The sequence below is a fragment of the Chelonoidis abingdonii genome, chromosome 3 (assembly GCF_003597395.2).
Source record: "Chelonoidis abingdonii isolate Lonesome George chromosome 3, CheloAbing_2.0, whole genome shotgun sequence".
Lineage (NCBI taxonomy): Eukaryota > Metazoa > Chordata > Testudines > Testudinidae > Chelonoidis > Chelonoidis abingdonii.
The window spans coordinates 203,110,527-203,131,669 of NC_133771.1; the positions used below are offsets into that span (position 1 = coordinate 203,110,527).

Here is a 21,143-nt window from a genome sequence, read left to right on the forward strand (position 1 = left end):
AGCCCCCTTCAGTTCCTCTTACACCTGCCTTCGGCGGTGAACCAGTGAGCGCAGCTTAAGCTGACCTCCGCGTCCAGCACTCGGTAGTTTGTGTATTTAAATAATAGGTAAATCCTTTAATAGATATTTAGGCCTAGACGTATACGTTTTCGTGCAGCATAAGTTAGTTACAAGTGAGCGGCGCGGAGTCCCTCCCCCAAACCAGCGGAGCAGCCCGGCTCCGGGCCGGCAGGGGTATATATTAGGCGCCATACCGGCGCCACTCCAGGGGGCGACCTGCCGGCCCACCGAGTGTTGCTAGGGTAAAAGTTTCTCCGACGAACGTGCACGCGGCGCACGCACACCTAACTGGAATGGATATGAGCAACACATCTCGAAGAACAACAGTTACAAAGGTGAGTAATGGTCTTTTTCTGCAATTTAAGCCCATTGCTTCTTGTCCTATCCTCAGAAGTTAAGGAGAATAATGTTTCTCCCTCCTTCTTGTACTTGAAAACTGTTACCATGTCTCCTTTCGGTCTTCTCCAAACTAAACAAACCCAATTTTTTCAGTCTTCCCTCATAGGTCATGTTTTCTACACCTTTAATCATTTTTGTTGCTCTTCTCTGGACTTCCTTCAATTTGTCCTCAAGTTTCACCCATTGCAACAGCCTGAAACTTTATGAGGCTCATAGGCAACATCGCCTCATGCACATATGTAGTACAACATGTGAGGCTGCACCTCATACTCCTCCAGACATGGCTGACCTCAGTGTACTCGCCCAGCCATCTTCATCTGGATGCTGTGCTGTTTGTACCTGCACAAGTTCTAATTTCCCTGAACTGGTGGTTGGATCCTCCCAATGTTTGTGTGAGCATTCCCTTCATCACCCTCAACTGTCAGTGACTCAGCTCTCAGACGTGGGGCCCCTCCTAACTCAAGGTCTTTGGTCATCGTGGGAGCTCTCTCCTCATATCAATGTCAGAGAACTGAGGGTGATCCATCTTGTCTGTCAGGCCTTCCTACCTCATATTGGGGGGAGAAACCTGTTTGTTCTTACAGACAACACCACAACTATGTTTTACTTCAACAGGGAGGAATGAGCTTGCCTATCCTCCTTTTTCAGGAAGCAATTCAGTTAATCTCAAGGTCTCTTGCCTTCCGGGGGTGCAGAATGAGCTAACAGACCACCTGAGCAGGTCATTTTTGAGTCACTGCGAGAGGTCTCTTTGCCCAGATGTAGCCAGATGTATTTTCCAGCAGTGGGCAGACTCCCCAAATAGATCTATTTACAAACAAGTCCAACAGAAAATGTTACCAGTTCTGTTCCCTGAAAAACCACAGTCCAGGCTCAATCACAGATCCCTTCCTGCTACCCTGGAAAGAAAAGCTTAAATATGCTTTTCCCCCATTCCTCTCCTACACAGAGTGCTACTAAAAATCAAGCGGGCCTACACTTAAGTTATATATAAATTATATTCTCTACTGGACCTCTCGGTAGCATCTCCATTTTCACTCCCACTACACTCAGACCTGATCTCCTAAGACCACAGTTGGCTGCTCCACCCAAACCTACAGTCCTTTCAACTAACAGCCTAGAAGATCCATAGCTAAATCTCAAAAAACAGGCTTGCTTAAAGCAAGTTCACCAAGTCTTCACACGACACAGAATCAACCTGTGGGACTCATTGTCAGGGGATGTTGTGAAGGCCAAAACTATAACGAGGTACAAAAAATAATTAGATCAGTTCGTGGAAGATAGGTACATTAATGGATATTAGCCAAGATGGTCAGGGATGCAACCCCATGCTTTGGTTGTCCCTAGCCATGGACTGCCGGAAGCCGGACTGGCCAACAGGAGATGGATCACTTGATGATTGCCCAGTTCTGTCCATTTCCTCTGAAGCACCTGGCATTGGCCACTGTCAGAAGACAGGATACTGGGCTAGATGGACCATTGGTCTGACCCAGTCTGGGCATTCTTAGGTTCTTCCTAAGTAGCAGAAAGCCCACTATCAGGGCCCCCTGCCTGTCAAAGTGGAAATGGCTCTCTGTGCTTGTCAAACCAGAGTCTCACTGATACATTCATCCATCCAACACATACTTGGCTATCTGCTGCACCTGAAACTGCACGGTTTCCTAAACAAGGAGAGATAAGTGAGGTCCTCCCTGCCTGTTGAGGTAAAACATAACTGTGGTGTAAGAACAAGGCTTAGCAGTTTCCTCTATCAAGGTTCACCTTGCAGCAATATCAGCTTTCCACCTTTGCATGGATAACTGTTTGATTTCAGGACTCACAGTGCTGAAAGCAATTCTGCCCTTTGGCTGAGGCCTGGTCTACATTACAAAGGTAAGTCGGCCCAAGTTACACAACTTCAGTATGTAAGTTAGGTCAACTTATTGTGGTATCTACACTGGACTGGATCAACACTTCTCATTCCGGTGGAGTACCAAAGTCAAGGGGAGAGCGATTTGCAGTCGATTTAGTGGGTCTTCACTGGACCCACTAAATTGACCCCCAGTGCATTGATCGCTGCAGCGTCGATCCCTTGTAAGTGTAGACATACCCTGAGAAAGGTAATGCTTCCCTAGAATAGCAATCAATAGCAAAGGGATGTTTGCAATCTACTATGACTTAGGGCTTGTCTATAATACTGCTTAAGTCAATGTAACTTGCGTTGCTCAGGGATGTGGAAAAAAAAAAACCCCGCCCCGCCCGAGCAACGTAAGTAATATCAACTTAAAGCAGTGTCCACACCGGCTATGTCGGCGGGAGACGCTCTCCCACCGACATTACTCCACCTCAATGAGAGGAGGAAGCTATTACATCGATGCGAGAACACTCTCCCATCAACATAGCATGTCTTCACCAGACTTGCCACATTGGCACTGCAGTAGCACCGATGGAGCGCGGTAGTGAAAACAAGCCCTTAGATACAATAGTAATGAGCCTGGTATCAGACCCTGAACAAAGCAAACTAGTCGGGTCTTCCGTGTATACTTTCACTAAGACACTATAGACCAGGGGCAGGCAAACTTTATGGCCTGAGGGCTGCATCCGGTTTCTGAAATTGTATGGAGGGACAGTTGGAGGAGGCTGTGCCTCCCCAAACAGCCAGGCATGGCCCAGCCCCCGTTCCCTGTCCAACCCCCTGTCCCGCGTCTTGCCCCCCTGACAGTCCCACCTGGGATTCCTGCCCCATCCAATCCTCCCTGTCCCCTGACAGCCCCCCAGAGACCCTGCCCCATCCACCGCCCCCCACCCCATGCTCCCTGTCCCCTGACAGTCCCTGGACTCCCTCACCCCTGACTGTCTCCAACCGCCCCATCCACCCTACTCTCTCCTTCCTGACTGCCCTCTGGGGATCCCTGCCCCCATTCAACACCCCTGTTCCCCGCCCTCTGACTGCCCCACCCACTAGCCGCACACCCCGTCCCGACCACCACCCCAAACTCCCTTGCCCTCTATCCAACCTCCCCCCTGCTCCCTGTCCCCTTACTGCGCTGCCTGGAGCACTGCTGGCTGTCTGTGCTACAGCCATGCCACCCAGCAGGAGCCGGCCACGCCACCACGCAGCACAGAGCACCGGGTTAGGCTGCGGCTCTGCAGCTGCGCTGCCCAACAGGAGCTTGCTGCCCAGAGCATGGCACTGGTGGCGCAATGAGGTGAGGCTGCGGGGGAGGGGGGAACAGCAGGGAAGGAGTCGGGGGCGAGCCTCCCAGGCCACTAGCTTAGGGGCCGGACAGGAGGGTCCTGCGGGCTGGATGTGGCCCACAGGCCATAGTTTGCCCATCTCTGCTATAGAGTGCGCACTTCCACCTCTGCTGATCCAGCCTTTGGCCAAACAGTTCTATCCTCCGTGCTCAATAAGTTGTCCTTCCCTGATAGTTTTGTGGGATTGCTAGTTATAGCCCATCAAGTTACAGATTAACCTTGTCCACCAAAGAAATACCATTTATGAGTAAGAAAATGGGTCTAGTCAATAGAGGAGTTAGCTAGAAAACCCAGAAGCCCTGCCAGCCTATCCCCTGCTATAATTACTAAGCAATAATGGTATTAAGTTGATCATGGTATACCATGACTGGACCGCTTATCACATGTGTTACCACTATATAGAGATGTACATCTGCTTGCGCTCAAGCTAATTAGGTGATCACATGCTTCCGAAGACTTATCAAACCTAAAGCTGAAAATGCAGGCCTTTTTATTGCCAGGAGACTGCTCATAAGATTGGAGTCAACATGCCTGCAGGGGAGGGCATTGCAACGGCAGATCCCTGCCTGCCAAAGCTGCTCCAGCTGGCAATGCATCAAAGCCTGATCTTGTCATATTTGGAGCACATTGTAGGACCCGCCTCTTCGGTCTGGCTTTTCTGTGCTGTTGGTACATCCTGGGCAGTCCCTTGGGAAACAGCTTTTACGTTAGCAGGGTTCTAGGGTAGCCAAGTAGATGCGCTCTCTTTTCAGCCTATATTGTATTTTTAATTAAACTTAGTAAATAGCTTTGAGATGCTCTGGTGATGAGCATCTTCTAAACGTGTATGATTAATTAACAAAACACCGCACACATACAGGGTGAAATCCTGGCACCAGTGAAGTCAGTGGCAAAACTCCCTTTAACGTCAGTGGGGCCAGAATGTCACCCATATGTTCTATGCACATCCTTACATCATTTCAGAGCAGAACAACAATAGACTCAAGGTGGAGCAGCTGTGTAACATATATATGGTCATATTCAGTATTACTCACACTTCTGCAGTAACTACTTGCATGTAACTATCTCCTTTATCTTTTTAGGACAGTATGTAAAAATCTTGATTTCAATATGAAACAAGCTAGTTTCAATATGAAACTAGCTAGCCCGGAGAAAAGATAATTTGGTTAAATGTACCAAAAGAAGGGGATATGTTTTGACTAGTTGAGCTATTATACCACAGTAACACTCAGTTGGTCTAAGTACTTATATCGTTTGAGTGCTTGCATTGTTTCTTTCTGAGCAACCTATGGCTTACTCTCTTAAATAACAGTGGCTGAAGTCTGTCTGGTTCACTGGGAGTTCATTGGTATATATTTGCAACTTCTGAAGCAAAAAACTGATATTTTATCTTTAGAAGGAGTTACATGTTTTTGAACTTATTGAATTTTTCAAAGATCAGCATGAAGAGTTCTGATTAAATGCTTGCTTCAGCGTTTTAAAGGCTTCTTGTGTCCCTGTTGCCTAAGGAGATCGTGCATTACGATTGCTCTGTAAACATCAGATTGTACAGAATTGGCTGTGCATACCATGCAGCGCACACAAAGACGAAGTCAAATGGCTTATCTTGCACTTATCAACTAGTTTATTTTTCATGCCTAAAAAAAAAAAAAAGGTGGATTTTTACAAGAGCAGCTGCTACTTTGTAAATATTTTAATGGCTTCTGTTAAGTAGATCTGTCAATTCTGCAAACAAAATTAAAATAAGATTTTCATTCTGCCATGTGATTGCATGTCTTGAGATGTATTTTATCCCTGAAAGTCCTGTGGAGGAGACTTGAGAATGGATTTTTTTTTTTTTATTTGGAGGCACAGAGCCCACAGCGAATAGGTGCATTTAATGCATAATATCACCACCAGGGAAGGAGTGTGAGTTCCATCACTATTGCATGAAGTCTTCCTAGAATGCCCTTCTGGCTGGATAATATGAAAACCTGTCAAGGGACTAATACAGAACTAACTTTGGCTCTTCCAGCCAGGTGCTAGATGTTACAATCACAGCTGCCAGCAAATTTTAGGAGGAGGGCATAATCGTACATATGGATTCCTTGAGCACACTGTTTTAATCTAAGAGTATGTTATCATCATATACTATTATCCTAACTGTTATCTAGACAAATGTGATCTTCGGCCATTTAGCAAGATATAAGTTAACATCATAGCATTTAAAAATGCTTTAAAAATCCTTTAAAAATGGAATCTTTCACGCTCTCAAAGAGAAGAGGCAAAGATGGAAACTGATTTCAAATGTTGTGCAAATTCAGATTCCCAGATCTGAACTCAGCAAACTGCAGAGTCCAAAATCCAAACCTGGAACAGGCCTATTTTTGTGGTTCTGTTGTAACCAAGACTACACATTATCTTGAAAAGTTGTCATCATCTAGGGCTGAAATCTTATGTGAACACCTTGTGAGCCTTCCAGTACCACCAGACCAAGTCCTGATTTAGCCCTGAACCCTACCCTAAACCTAATCCAGATATGAACCAGCCCATCTCTACTTATTAGTGCCATTTTGACCAGATCTCAGTTCTTTAAATTAGGTGTAGGGAAAGGTAATTTTTTAAGAATGTCTAAGGAAAAATGCTTCAGTATATTAAAAATGTGCCCACAGGAAACAGGAATCCAAGGATCCATAGTGAAGGTTTATATTTCTTCATTCCAAAGATCTTATAGCAATTGATTCTCATGGTTTTGAGCTGCTATTCACCTTCTCCTGAATATATCCTGTCATACTGTAGCACTAGGTCCTCTTATCAGGAAGAGCATTGGGACCATCATGTTTTCTCCTGCTCCACTGCCTCCAAAATATACAAAGGTCATTCTTCCTTCTTTCATTCCACCTATAATGGAAGAAGCCACTAGTACCTCTAGTGAGCCTTTGGGGCCATCGTCATGTTCATGGTGTTTTTGTTTTGCCTTAAGAAATTCCCTCTCTGTCCTAAAAGTAAAAAAAGGATGTAGGGATCAACTTGTGTACGGCCTGATAAAATAATATCTACATGTTACATGTGAATGGACTTTGGTGGATATGTTTAATTTTTTTTTAATGAATTTTGTGATCATGAAAAGTGCCAGAATGCCAGTATTTATCCACAGAAAAGAGAGACCATGTACAAGCTTTCCCTTGCTCCCTGTTACTATTTCTCAAGCGTGTTCTGAAGGGACCACCTTTAGAGATAAGAAACATAGCATAGACTCATTCAAGTCTTTGGCCTCTGCTCTATACTACCAGCAAGGATACAACTTAGTGCAACATGTGATGCTGGTTTTGCGATTATGGTAATGATACTGTGGCCTTTCATCACTAGGAACTAGACTGAAACTATTAATTCATTTCACAGTAAGCACTGAATAACCATCAGATATAATTAACTTCTGGACACAGAGCCTGGCTTGGATTTAAGTTGTTACATAGATGTGAAAGTGCCAAAACTCATTAGCATTCTTAAGGGCAAGCCAGTTCCCCAGAACTTATAGGACCAAATTCAGAGGAGTTGTGTAAATTGGTAGATGGTAGAGTCCCTTACTCTCGGTTAGAGTCCATTAGACCTAGTCACACCCATTTAATGATCTGTAAACTGGTATAACTAAGAGCTTGCCTAGAACACTACAAAAATATCCAGGTTAGCAGACTTGGTTACAGCACCACTGTCCCCTGACCTAGTCACAACACATTTTAATTTGCATGGGACCTACCTGTGTTGTAACCAGACACGTCCCAGGCTTCAGCCCACTTATGCCTCCTTGTTACAGCACAGTTCAATCCCCTGCATAGGACAAATGTTAACTATGTTGAAACAATGTAAAGGATCAACTGAGAAGTTTTGGGGTTCACCCAGACCAGTAAGGGGCTTTGGTCACAGTCTGCTTTGTAACACTGGATGCCTTGTGGCTGTGCAGCTTTGGACTAAAGCTGCGACTCCCCAACAGCCTTCCAGCAGCCCACAAACCTTACCCTGGCTTTGCCCAGCCAAATTACTCCATGCAGGCTGACCTTGGTACCCTTCCAGGCCTGAATTCATCCCCAAATCATCCTACTGAAGGGACCAGTCCCTCTCACTGGACCCTACCAGAGAAATGTTCAGGTCGCTGCCTTTACGGAGGCAGAAGAATACTGCAACCCGTTAGCTGTCTGGAAGCACACTTTTCTGGACATACCCAGCACTGATGAGTTGTAATGACAGCAAAACAAGTTTACCACCACAAGAGTGTGGATTAAGTGATACCAAGAAAAAGATAAAAGGTTGGGATGGTTACAAGCAAATACAAGTGAAAACACATATCTAAAAGTCTAAAACTTCATCTAGCAGGAGACAGTCTTTGTTCAAGATGGTTTCGCTCACCCCCAGTCTCCTTTCCAGGCTTTTTTTGGCTGGTCTGGGCAGGCTCCATTTCACAGATCAGCTGGCTTGGTTTCTTTGTCTCCTAAAGTGAAGAATAAGACTTGAGTGGCTCTCTGTCCCTTATATTCCCAAAGGGATGTCTGTTTTACACGTTAGGAACGTCTCCTGGGAATTCAGTCTTCTGTCTCTCTGGAGTGCAGGAACCATGTTAATGCTCTGCCTCTCGAGCTCAGGATCAGGATAACCCCCACGAGTTTAGCTCAATGACTTTGTTTACTGCTAATGCGTAAGCTGAGGTTAAACCCACATTCCTTTGTGTAGGACAGATCTGTTTATTACCTTTAGCTGGACTAGGCTGTCTGGTCTTTAACCTGTTCTAGTAACATCATACAGCGGGAATTCATAGCTTTACATACTGTATAACATTAACAGCTGTATCAAGGTAGGCAACCTATGGCACGGGTGCCAAAGGCGGCACACAAGCTGATTTTCAGTGGCATTCACACTGCCCAGGTCCTGGCCACCGGTCTGGGGGGCTCTGCATTTTAATTTAATTTTAAATAAAGCTTCTTAAACATTCTGAAACCTTATTTACTTTCCATACAACTATAGTTGAGTTATATATTATAGACTTCTAGAAAGAGACCTTCTAAAAAGGTTTAAAATGTAGTATTGGCACGCGAAACCTTAAATTAAAGTGAATAAATGAAGACACGGCACATCACTTCTGAAATATTGCTGACTCCGGATCTATATTATACAACACTACTAATAACTCTCATGTTAGTAGCTTTCATCTACCTCACATATCATACATTGTACAAATATTATTGCAGTAATGTATAGGTTGTGAATACAGGGGTGCCCAGGATCACAGTCTTCCTGTTAATTGCTTCTGTAGCGATACACGTTTTTTCTGGTGTACCTCTATGTGAGTTAAACCAATTGTGACTCCCTTAGCATCTAAGATATGGTTACTTGATGATTATGCCCACAATGGAATGAAAGCCCAGGGTTAGTAGAACTCAAGTTAGCACACCCTGAGTGTGTTAACCTGGGCTTGAGCATCTACACTCATTTGTAACCCCAGGTTAGGAATTATTGAACCCTGGGTCCCAAACTGGTGCTCCAGCATCTACATTGAACTATGCGGGCTGGAGTCCAACCACCCTATCCCTGACTTCCTAGCACCCTCCCAAAATGGCTGCTCTAGCCTTTTGTTCGTGGTGGGAAAACTTGACTGTCCTCCAAGATTGATTGTCCAGAGGACAAAGAAAGTCAGCTCGAGAGATTGTGGAATACTTTTGGCAGACTGCCAAAGCAAAGTCAAAAGGGGCTGCATCAATGGTGCAAAGCAATAGGGCTTTAATCCCACGACCCGCCTTGGTTCAGGTCCTGGGACCCTGGGTCCAAGCGCTTGGTTAGCATGATTTGTGTGTAGATGGAAGAGGGTTAGGCTTAAGCCGAGTATGAATCCTGAGCTTACATTGCAGCGTAGTCATACCCTTGGAGTCTGGGTCTAATTTGGAAGTGATATGCACGAGGAGGCAGGAAAAGTTACGTATTGGTAAGTGAGTGTGACTCTAAGGACTTATCCACACTTAAAACACTACGGAAGTGCAGCTTCACCTCAGCAGCACTTCAGTGTAGACACTACCTATGCCAACAGATGGGGCTCTCCCATCAGCATAAGTACTCCTCCTCCCCAGGAGGCAGGAGCTAGGTTGATGGAAGAATTCTCCCATCAACCTAACGCTGTCTACACTGGGGGTTAGGACGGTGTAGGTATGTCTCAGGGAAGTGGATTTTTCATAGCTATACCAATGTAAAATTCTAGTGTAGACCAGACGTCTGGAAGGCTAAGTAGGTGTGACTTATGTATTGCAGCTTGGCATAACAAGAAAGTATAAATTAAACCAATTTAGACAAGTCTCTTAATTTTTTATATTGTGAGAACTGGAATGGTGGTAGCTCATCTCTGCTTCAGAGCTGAAACACAGAATCTCTTCCAAGCCAAATCCATTGAAAATGGATAGCACAGTGCTTTGAAAACAGCTCTGAGAAATACAGTTCATTACCAAACGGTCTTACAGCTTAGTCCACTGAAATTAGGGTGGCTTCCGAGACCTGCCTAAAGAAAATTCCTAAGCAAAATTCTATTATTGCATGTTTAGGCCACTACCTGGAGCTCGCTGCAGTCCCTTTTTTAGTTAAGAGAAAGAGAGGGGCTGAGAAATGAAGTTAAGTGGTTACTACTCATTAGTTTTGCCAAATGGGGCTCTCTGGAGACAGATTTAGGCAGAAGAAATTCTAGTTTACTTACCAGGAATTTGAATTTTCCAGATATAGTATGTTGCATCCATAGAAACACGCTCACTCTCCCGCTTTCACTGCTTCTCTTTGGAATTTTTATCCCAGACAGATGGACAGAAACTTAGAGTGGGATCAATGTCTCTTCTTTAATAGAGGAACTGTTGTGCGCATGCATCGAGGCATGTGGCCCCTTACTAAGCTAATTCCGTTTAATGGTTCCCTGCCTGCATGATTCTGTGTGTGTGGATGTATGAAGGCAGTGCAGCCAGAGCATTCTACTTATGGGCACTGTAAATAAGCTAGTTTACTCTTGTTCATCTCGTTCATGACATTTTCATCTCACACATGAACAGCGTGAAAAGTAATAAATCTTGGGGAGTTAGCCCTTTAGAAACTGAAGGATCAGAAACCCAGGTGACTTTGCCTTCTTAAGCTGGTGAGCACTTCTGGGTCTCTGACCAAAATGTAAAATACAACAGTGAGGTAATGCTTGCAGTAGCATTATGTTCTTCCCACTGCCCGTGGTGTTACCATGGGTATTGTGCAGATTAGGTAATACAGGATTCAGGGAGGTAGAGAACAAGGGGGAAAAACAGGATTTAAAGAAAAAAAGAAAAAGCAAAAGGTCTTATGATTTTGAGAAAAACCTTCTAAAGTCTTTATCTGTAACAGGATGTTTCCTTAATCCATACTCTGCTAGCCTAGGGTTTGATTATGCCTTTTTTTTTTTTTTTTTTAAAGGGTCACACCTACAGTATGCAATTTTTCTACATCTTTTAGATGGTTTGGGTACTTTTCAAACAGTTAAGGCTTTTGATATCCTAAAAGATGGTAAAAATCTGTCTATTTTCAGGGTCCTAAAGTCTGGGTTGTCTCTCTTGTAAACTGAAATTAAGCGAAACAAAAATAGTAGGGAAAATATGTTATGACTCTGTTTGAATCACTTTTAAAGATGTAGAGGGAAAGATTATGCAGTTCAGAAATGCTGATCAGTGTAGCTGTAGTGAAATGCTCACATGGAACACAATCTATGCTAGCCCCTTAAACCGTTGATTTTTGACAGATAATTTAGAGTGGACCATGTCTCTTTATTCACAAAACTCTTCCTCTGTAAACTCTTAGGGAGTTCCTGATACCAGATAGTTCGAGGCTAGAAAATGTTTTCCAGAGAACAATTAAGGGTGAAAATCACACAAATATGCAGTTTCTCATGACTCAGATAAGTATAACTATCTGGACAGGCATATTATCTCGATGTCAGAGAGGTTGCTGAGAGCATCCTGGGGCTGAATGAAAACTATCAGCATAGATAATGGCTGTATGCCAGTGGTTCTCAACCTGGGGCCCACGGGCCCTTACAGCCCAATCAGAAAGCTGTGGCCCATGTGACATCCTCAGGGCGATACAGGTAGTCTTGGATGTGGCCCACATCATGCACTGTGGGACATATATGCGGCCCACACGGGTAAATAGTTTGAGAACCACTGCTGTATACTCTCCCCTATGCATTGCAAATCAAAATGATAAAGAGGGAACATTTTGTCTCCTGTGTTATGTGAAAGTTTTGGAAGAATCCTAATTGTTTATTATGAGAGCAAATTGAGGATAATCAGCTTCGTTTTGTTCTTTGTGATGAATCAAGTTTAATATCACAACTTGATTATTTTTAACAGCTCTTTTGGGGCCTTTAGACAAAGAGGATTCTTCAGATGAAGCTTTTGTCGCCCTATCTCTAACATCACAAGAGGAACAGACATTTCAGGATGCCCTCCCCGCCTCTGGCTCAAACTTCAGACACACAGCACAGAGCAGTTCTAACAGGTGAGATTTGCTGAGTGGATGTGGTAACAGTATAACAATGAGGCATTTTAGCTTTTACAGCTTGTGCTGTAACTCCTATGCTTATAAAATTTGCAGATGGTACCAACGTGGAAGGAGTTGCAAGCAGTTTGGAGGACAGTATTATAATTCAAAATGACCTTGATACATTGGTGAATTGGTCTGAAATCAACAAGATAGAATTCAGTACAGACGTGTGCAAAGTACTACATTTAGGAAGGGGAAAATGAAATGCAAAACTGATAGAACTGCAAAAAAGGATCTGGGGGTTATAGTGGGTCACAAATTGAATATGAGTCAACAGGGCGATGCACTTGCGAAAATGGCTAATTTTCTGGGGTGTGTTAACAGAAGAGTTTTATGTAAGACCTGTAGAGTAATTGTTCTGGTCTATTTGGCACTGATGAGGCCTCAGCTGGAGTAGTGTCCAATTCTGGGTGCCACACTTTAGGAAAGATGTGGAAAAACTGGAGAGAGTCCAGAGGAGAGCAATAAAAACGGTTTAGAAAACCTGACAGAGGAAAGGTTTAAAAAAAAAAAAAACTGGGCATGTTTAGTCTTGAGAAAAGACGATTGAGGGGGGACTTGGTCTTCAAATATGTTAAGGGGTGTAATAAAGAGGACTAATCTATTGTTCTCCATGTCCATGGAATGTAGGCCAAGAAGTAATGGGCTTAATCTGCAGCAAGAGACATTTAAGTTAGCTATTAGGGAAAACTTTCTAACTATAAGGATCGTTAAGCACTGGAATAGGCTTCCAAGGGAGGTTGTGGAGTCTCCATCATTGGAGATTTTTAAGAACAGGTGAAATAAACACCTGCCAGGGATGGTCTATGGTATGCTTGGTCCTGTCTCAGCACAGGGGCAGATGGACTAAATGGCCTGTCAAGGTCCCTTCCAACCCTACATTTCTATGATTTCTGATACAGTCGAGGAAAACTCCCCTTTTCACAACACTGAATGACAAGATGCTGAGCAGGGGGAGAGGAGAAAGCAGGCAATTGACTGATAAATATTTAATGCTAGTCTTCTCACATCCTGGGATTTTTAGATTATGTTGACAGCTCTTTTGGCTTTCAGAAGAGCTCTAAGCATTTTCCTAGAAAATATTATCCTAAAAAGGATATTATATTGCTCAGTGGCCTGGCCTTTGTTCCCAGCGATTGTAAAAATTCAAGAGGAGGAAAGATAACAATAAAATACCAGCATTTCTATGAAACCTTAATTTAGCCTCTTAAATCTATATATTGAGGTAAAAGTGCCAGAGTGCTCGCAGTGCTGAGCACTGGCTACTGAAATCAGTGACTTCCGCATCTCTGAAAATTAGGACACTTTTACTTAGGTCCCCAAGACCTTGGTCCTGAAAAGTTTTGCACATGTGCTTAGCTTTACACACAGGGAGGAGTCCCACTGCAGTTGTGGGACAGCTCTTAGGCCCTGATCCTAAAGCACTTAAGCAATGCTTATGTGCCATTGGCTTCAAGACAAACACATCTTTATGTGCTTTGCTGAACAGGAATGCTGTCCTGAATCAGTAATATATGTAATACTTCATACACTGTAAGTCTTTGCAGAATCTGAGCCTAAATATGGCTTTAGCTGCCTAACATTAAGCACTCATGTTTGGATGCTAGTAGAGGAACATCTTAGGACAGTAGCAGCAGCTATTGGATGTTTTGATATATTAAATAGAGATGCAGAGGTGCTGAGAGGGTGCAGAGGCAGTACCAAGAATACATGCGTTTTTGGAGTACTGAGCATTTATAACTAAATATTTAAATACCTATTTTTGTTTGCAAAAATGCAACTTCCCTGGCCTGAAGTGCACAAAAGACAGAAGGACTGGCAGCAACAACATGTTGAGCAGAAGCCAAGGTGTGAAAAAGAGTTGTCAAAAGTGCACACGACCCTAACACAAAAGTTCTCTGAGCCTATCACTAGACAGCGGGTCTAGGGCTGCCTGATCTGGCAGTCCATAGGATCTGTCTGTAAGAGCTCTTCTTGCTATTGCATCAAAGAATGGATGCTGGGCAGGGGAATCTCATCTCAATGGAGGGGAAAACTGAATAGCTCACCCCTAGAATGGCAGACTGGCAGGGCTGCCCAGAGGATTATGGAGGCCTGAGGCAAAGCGGGGGAGCTGCGGTGGTTGTACTCACCCAGTAGTGGTCCGGGTCTTCGGCGGTATTTCGACGGTGGGGGACCCTTCAGTCGTTCTGCATCTTCAGCGGCACTGAAGGGCACCCCGCTGCCGAAATGCTGGCTGAAGACCCAGACCGCCACCGGGCCAGGGCTCGCGGGGCCCCTGGGGGGCCTGGGGCCTGGAGCAAATTTCCTCACTTGCCCACCCCCCTGGGTGGCCCTGCAGACTGGACAGATGCCTGTAGAGGTTGAAACTGAAACATTGAGAAGTTGGATACCACACCCATTTAAAGAACCTGTGCTTTGGATGATGGCTGCTAGCAAAAGCATGAAACCTTTGCTTTTTATAGGATTTTTTTTTCTTACAGCACTATTGGATATCAATACAAAAGAAAACAGCTGTCAGATCCCTGACATAGAAAAGATTTGGTCATCTAGATATGTGCATTAATTTCACCAAGAACTGCACATTTATATTGTCCTCTTCCTTGTCATTTCTTTCCCTTACACCTCCCTGAGTTGTCACTTCCTTCTGTTCTTCGTTTTCTAACTTACCTAACATTGTAAGTCCTTTGGGATAGGGAATCTATCTTTTATTTGTTGTACAGAACATGTTGCATATATGGAACTAGTAAAGTAAAGAACAACAACGAGAACAGAGGTACCGTGATAGTTCAGTGATGGATTTACAAGCATGAAGGAAAGTACTTAGTATAGTAAGAAATAAAAATGGGCAACTATTCTAGGAGAAATGTAATTTTTATTTTCTCAGATGCATTCTTGATGCCTTCAATTCTATTCCTGGTAAAGCTCAAGGTAAATTACAAAAACAACTCCTATATTTTTTGGAACACAGTTGTTGCTTCACATTACATTAAAAATGCCCAGTTAGGAAAATCATTTGTCAGATTCTTAAATGGAAGCCCTTATTTTCTAAACCTTGTCTACGAATTGAATTTTGGAATAAGATCACATTGGTACTTCACTGTTAGTTTGCTGATTTTATTTTTACCCTCCTGTGTGGCAGAACTTTTCTGGTAATTTCTTACTAGTTAAATAATACTGTACTTACATGTTGGCAAATTGTCCTAACTGTATGTAATTGCTCCAAACATGCCAGAGATTTTCAAAGCTATCTAAAGAATTTAGATACAACCTGTACCTCCAACATTTAGCATGAGATTGTTGTCTGTAAGTACTTGGGAGGGGTACACTGCTGTATTTACATAATACAACAATTTAAACAACAGTCCAGAATGGAGACCAATGCAACGTGCCTCTAATCCAGAAGTATAAATGTGCTGTCCTTCCTTCAGCTCACCATTTTCCTTATGAAAAATACTACACGTGATAGTTATATGGCAGCCCTGCATCTAGCTTTGTTGGTCTTCCTGTGTCAGCTAATCCGGAGTTCAGCTTCACTTGTGCTTCTTGGCTTGCTGACTTGACCAGTTTAACACAGGCGAGCCCAGGTAGGTCACCACAAGTTGCTGATCCTCACTAGAGGCTCTTTGCAATCACTGAAGCTGCATAAACTGCTCTGCCTTCCTGAGGTTTTTCATTACCTCCGGCCAAGCTGGTGAGTATAAAGGAAACTTCTGACCCTCACTAACCGCTCCTTGAAACTGCTAAAACCCTCTGGATGCAGCTGACCCTAAGCAAGCGGATCCACTGCCCTGAAGTTTTTTGATTGCCTCCTGCTGAGCTACCAAAAATAAAGAAAGTTTCTGATCCTCACTATTGGCTCTTTGGAACTGCTGAAACTACATGAACCCAGTTAACCCTAATCTGAGTTTAAAAGAAACTCCTGCAACATCTCTCATATAATGGCTCAAAGAGTAATTGACGCCTGCTAGAGTCCACGTGATTCCAGGAAATTTTCCTAGTTCAAGTCTGTTAAAAAATTACAAGCGAACAAGATACAAGGTCTCAGAGATGATTTACTTGCCTTTTCACAAGATTTTTACAGAGGCAAGGAGGTCTGCAAAAGACACAAGCCTAGGAATCAGGATGTTTTAAGTTCTGTTCCCACTCTGCCACAGTCTCTGTGACACTTAGTCTCTTGGGCCAAGGTTTTCAAGAGTCACTAGTGATTTTTGTGAGCCTAACTTGAAACAACTTTAAAGGGCCTGATTTTCAGAAGGTGGCTACATGCTCAGCACTTCCTGAACACACTGTACGTCTTCTCCAGTTGGTCTTCCAAAAATCAGTAGTCACTTTAAAAACTCACTGTTTGTACCTCAGTTTCCTCATCTCTAGAAGAGGATTATGCTTGCCTTCCTCACTAGGAAGTTAAGTTTAATGAAGTTGTGTTTGTAAAATACATTGAGCTCCTCAGATGGGAGGCACTATTTGACTGCAAAGCGTTGTTATCATTCTAACCGATTTCCCATATCTGATATTTCTGCTGTCCACTTCAGCTCAGCCTCCAGCCACAGTTTCAAAGGAACAGACATGAAACGTTCTCCCTCTTCCACTGGCCCAAAGCTGTTATAAGCTTGATCACTTTTGTTTAGCTATTGACTGTTTCTCCTTCTCCTGCTGTTTAAAGCTAGTCTTTCCGCGCTTATGTATTCCACTCACCAGTGAGGTAAAGTTAGACTTTGCTGTTTCATTGCCTGTTTACTTCTAGATTCTTTCCCTCAAGAAAAAGAAATAATAACCTTATCACAGTTTTACTGCCTTTCCCTGACTCCAAACCTGGTGCAAAGTGGGATTTGCCATCTTTGCGAGGTCTCTTAAACTATACCAGGCATATTACTGTAAGTAGCTCGTTCATTTCTTACCTTCTAAACATCATTCATATGTCGGTATTGCTCAATACCGCAGTGAATAGGATTCTTGCTTCCTATAATTTAAAATTCCTAATAGTCTCCCCTATGGGTGATTCATCTCGGCAGCAGTCCTATAGAAGTCTTCACTGGATCACAAGACACAATCTGTCCAAATGTGCATGGACACGTCAACATTGTGTTCAGTATTAATATTATGATTATGGACTAGATCCTGCAAGGCTTACTTAGACAAGGTCTAATCACACACAATCAACAGCACTACTCATATGGGGTACATTTTACTCACGTGAATAAGGCTTGTGCATGATTGGACCCTTCGATTATAAGGTCTTTGGGGCAGGGACTGTCTTCTTTAATCTCTCCAAGACACCATGCAAAGTACAACAATTAATGGCGACTGCTCCATTTCTCCATTTCTGATGTTTTTGAGTCGTTTAACTTGGGTTTACATTTGACGCCAGTTTTCTATTAAAGCTGCTCACATCCTAAAACATTGAACAGTTTCCTGTGTATCTGCATTGCTAACGAACCCATCACACAGCTTGGTAGAGTGTCTAGATACTACTGTATCTCACTTGAATTGCTAGAAAGTTATTTAAATCCCTGCACAGTCCCAAGGCAATGGCCTTAGTTCTTGGATTTAATTTTATGATGGCTCCTTTCCTTTATAGGGCCATTTAGCTGAATCTCAAGAATGACCAAATGTTTTAAAGTCCCATTAGTCTTTGCCCAGAAAATAACTATTTAACACCTTAATATAGCAGCAGTACTAGCATTCTTCAGGAAGCATAACAAATTATGCATATGTTTAAATGGAGTCCAATTTTTTTTCTTGCAGTTTTATGCTTAACAATTCACTTTTATTTAATCTTCTCAGTATCAAGATCCTCCTTAAGGCCTTTTCCCCAGTCAGGAATTCCAGAGTCAGATCATGCTGTTAGCATCTCTCACTACTGCATTGTCTCTCTAAAAGTTCTCTTTGTGCTTTACATTTACCTTTGTTGACCGAGTTTCATCGCTGTAAAAAAATATAACAAAAAGGTGTAGAAGCATTTGACTGTGTGACTTGTTTGGATTTCATAAAATCAATATCACAAGCTCAGTTGAATCCCCCTGGTTTTCTAACATGAGCATGGACACTGCTGTCTGATGAATAGGTCTCCTTCTGACCAAGTATATGCTTGAGCTCTCTTCCACTTCTGAGTACTCTAAGCCGGGCCTGGTCCATATCCCACTGAAGTCAGTAAAAAGACTTGCATATACTTTAATGGGATTTCAGTCAGCCCCTAATAGCACAGCAAGTTCATATCAGTAAACCAGGGGGAATGTAAATGGAACATTAGCCCTCAAATAATTAGTCGGGTTTTTGGTTTTTTAACAAAAAACTAGGCCCTTCGACTTATAGGGCAAAAAACCTCATTGAATGACAATAGAGGATCAAGAAAAGGATCAGGAAAACACTGAGCATCTATAGGACAGGCCACTAAGTTCACTCTTTTTCTGGCAGGGGCCTGACTGTTGATCCAAGGTGAACTCTCTCCTTGGATTTGGAGTCAAAGCAGAGAACCACCATGGGTTAGAATAACTTCCCAACCAGAAAAAATGAGTCCAGTTAGTCACTCAAATCTAAGTTAGGGAAAGAGCAGTATAGTGGACTGAAATTGATGGTATTGCCCTAATAATACCCAGGCTGATCCTGGAGTCCTCACTCACACAAGTAACCCCGGATCGCCAAGTGGCTCCCGCTACTCATCTGAATGAAGGTTCCAGGATGATGCCCCAAACACTTTCTGCATTTGTGTTCAGGCCTACTCACCCTATCCTAAGGGAAACTGAACACCTCAGGCCATTGGCCAGTGCGGAGTTTATTTTGTGAATGCTAGAAGGGGGATTGTACTAGTTCTGATTAGAGTTGTTGGTATTTTGTTTGTTGTGGATGCTGTTGTGGGGGGTTGTTTGTTTGACCATTTCACAATCACCCATTCTTTCCTAGATGTCATATTTTGTAGCCAAACTATTCTCTCCCTTTTGGCATGCGCATGCATGTGTGTATACACATGTGAAATGGTTTGTTATCAGAATTACTCTGCAGATGCATATAAATAATGAAAACATTTCTGAAAGGCACTAACCTTGTTGTCCGTAGGAGCAGGATAAGTCATGGAGAGAATCAAATAAGTTAACACTATGTAAAACAAAAATATTGACTTCTGCAGGCCAGCATATTTCTGGCTCGATCAGCTGGTGAGCTGTAGAGACAATTTCCATGGTCTTGCACACCAGGTAAAGTCTGCATCCTCCTCCATTATTGTGGACTGTGTTTTTTTTCCCCCCTGAATATATTAGTTTACAAAAAAAATTGTTCAAACCGTTCTTGTTTTCTAATAAGCTGCATATTGTTTTAATACCAGTGGATTTTTAAGGCATAATGCAAAAAGTGTGTACTGTATATGTTACTTTATCAAAGGTTTCTAAATGTTACTTATGTGCTTTAAAATGTACATATTTCTACTATTCCATCAGATTTTATATTAAGTACAGAAACAAGTGTTTAACTAAGTTGAGTTTGTAGCACCCAATCAAAAGTACAGGAAATATTAAGCTATGGCTGCACAACCTTCTCTTTAATATTAGGCGGGGGGGGTGATTCTTGGTTTGTTTGTTTGTTTGTTTGGGGGCGGGGGTGAGCGAAGGTCAGAGCTTCGTTGATTCCTTTGAAATACCTGGCTGTTGTCAGTGTGACATTCAAAGGAACAATATTATTTAAACATGATTCCCCACACCCTCACTCCTTGAATAGAATATTGTCTTTTGTAGTTAAAGAAACAGAATGAAAATGCATCACTTTTGCAGCATTTCTGCTTTTTCTCCTTACACTGCTAATAGCCTTTTTTGAAAGGCCTGTTTAACAATGAAGCAACCAGTTTGCAAATAATGTTAAGAGGAGGTTGTAACCATGCCTTTGTGGGTCACAACTAGGGTGACCAGACAGCAAGTGTGAAAAATCGGGATGGGAGTGGGGACTAATAGGATCCCATATAAAAAAAAAGCCCCAAATATCGGGACTGTCCCTATAAAATCAGGACATCTGGGCACCCTAGTCACAGCTGAGAATGCCAAACTCAAGACTAACTGCTGAGAAATAGGGCAGATACACCCCAAGACTGGTGGCTAATCCCCCATAGGATATACCAAACCAGCGTCAAAAGTAAACTTCTGTTTCACCACATTGGCTAACAAGATGTCATAAAAGCAATTTCCTTGGGCATTCCAGTCTTTGTATTACCACAGAAAACACTGAATGTAAAGATGAGTGGTTCTTTACAACCAGTCTCCTTAATTAAAAAGGTTCTTCTGATCCCAAAGGACTGGCCACACACCCAGGTCAATATATAACTTAGATTTTACCCCAAAATCATGCTGATGCCAATCCGTTAATATCTAAAATCTAAAGGTTTAATCATAAAAAGAAAGAAAGGTTAGAGTTAAAATTGGTTAAAGGAATCAGATACTTACAGTAATTGCAAAGTTCTTGGTTCAGGCTTTGTAAAAGCAGCAGAGAATCCTGTGGCACCGTATAGACTAACAGACATTTTGGAGCGTGAGCTTTCGTGGGTGAATACCCACTTCGTCAGATGCATGTAGTGCCACAAAAGCTCATGCTCCAATGCGTTTGTTAGTCTATAAGGTGCCACAGAACTCTTTGCCGCTCAATTAGAATAGTCCCTCCAAGATGTGCTGGCTAACTACCTCATGTGCATTACCCCAGGAGCAAACATTTGAAATCCAGGTATAGAGTCAATATTCATAACTTCAAATACAAAAATGATACATGTGTACAAATAGCATCATCCTAACCAGCAAATCATAAACTTTTCATAGACATTTTACATGCCCACATTTTATATAATATTTGTTACAAATATATAACAGTGGTTGCAACAATGCTCTATATGATCATATTTTAACCAGATA

General features: G+C 42.7%; 1 protein-coding gene across 5 annotated transcripts in view; it reads left to right on the forward strand.

The window, feature by feature from the left end:
* WDPCP (WD repeat containing planar cell polarity effector) overlaps positions 1–21,143 on the forward strand; it is a 244,455-nt gene that overhangs the window by 216,816 nt on the left and 6,496 nt on the right. For 4 of the 5 annotated variants that reach the window (XM_032763269.2, XM_032763270.2, XM_075064463.1 and 1 more), the window contains exon 15: positions 12,066–12,213. In XM_032763269.2, coding sequence (XP_032619160.1) covers positions 12,066–12,213 — 148 coding nt within the window. Of the gene's footprint in view, positions 1–12,065; positions 12,214–13,160; positions 13,226–21,143 lie in introns of those variants that run through there. The other variant, XM_075064464.1, reaches the window with a different exon arrangement.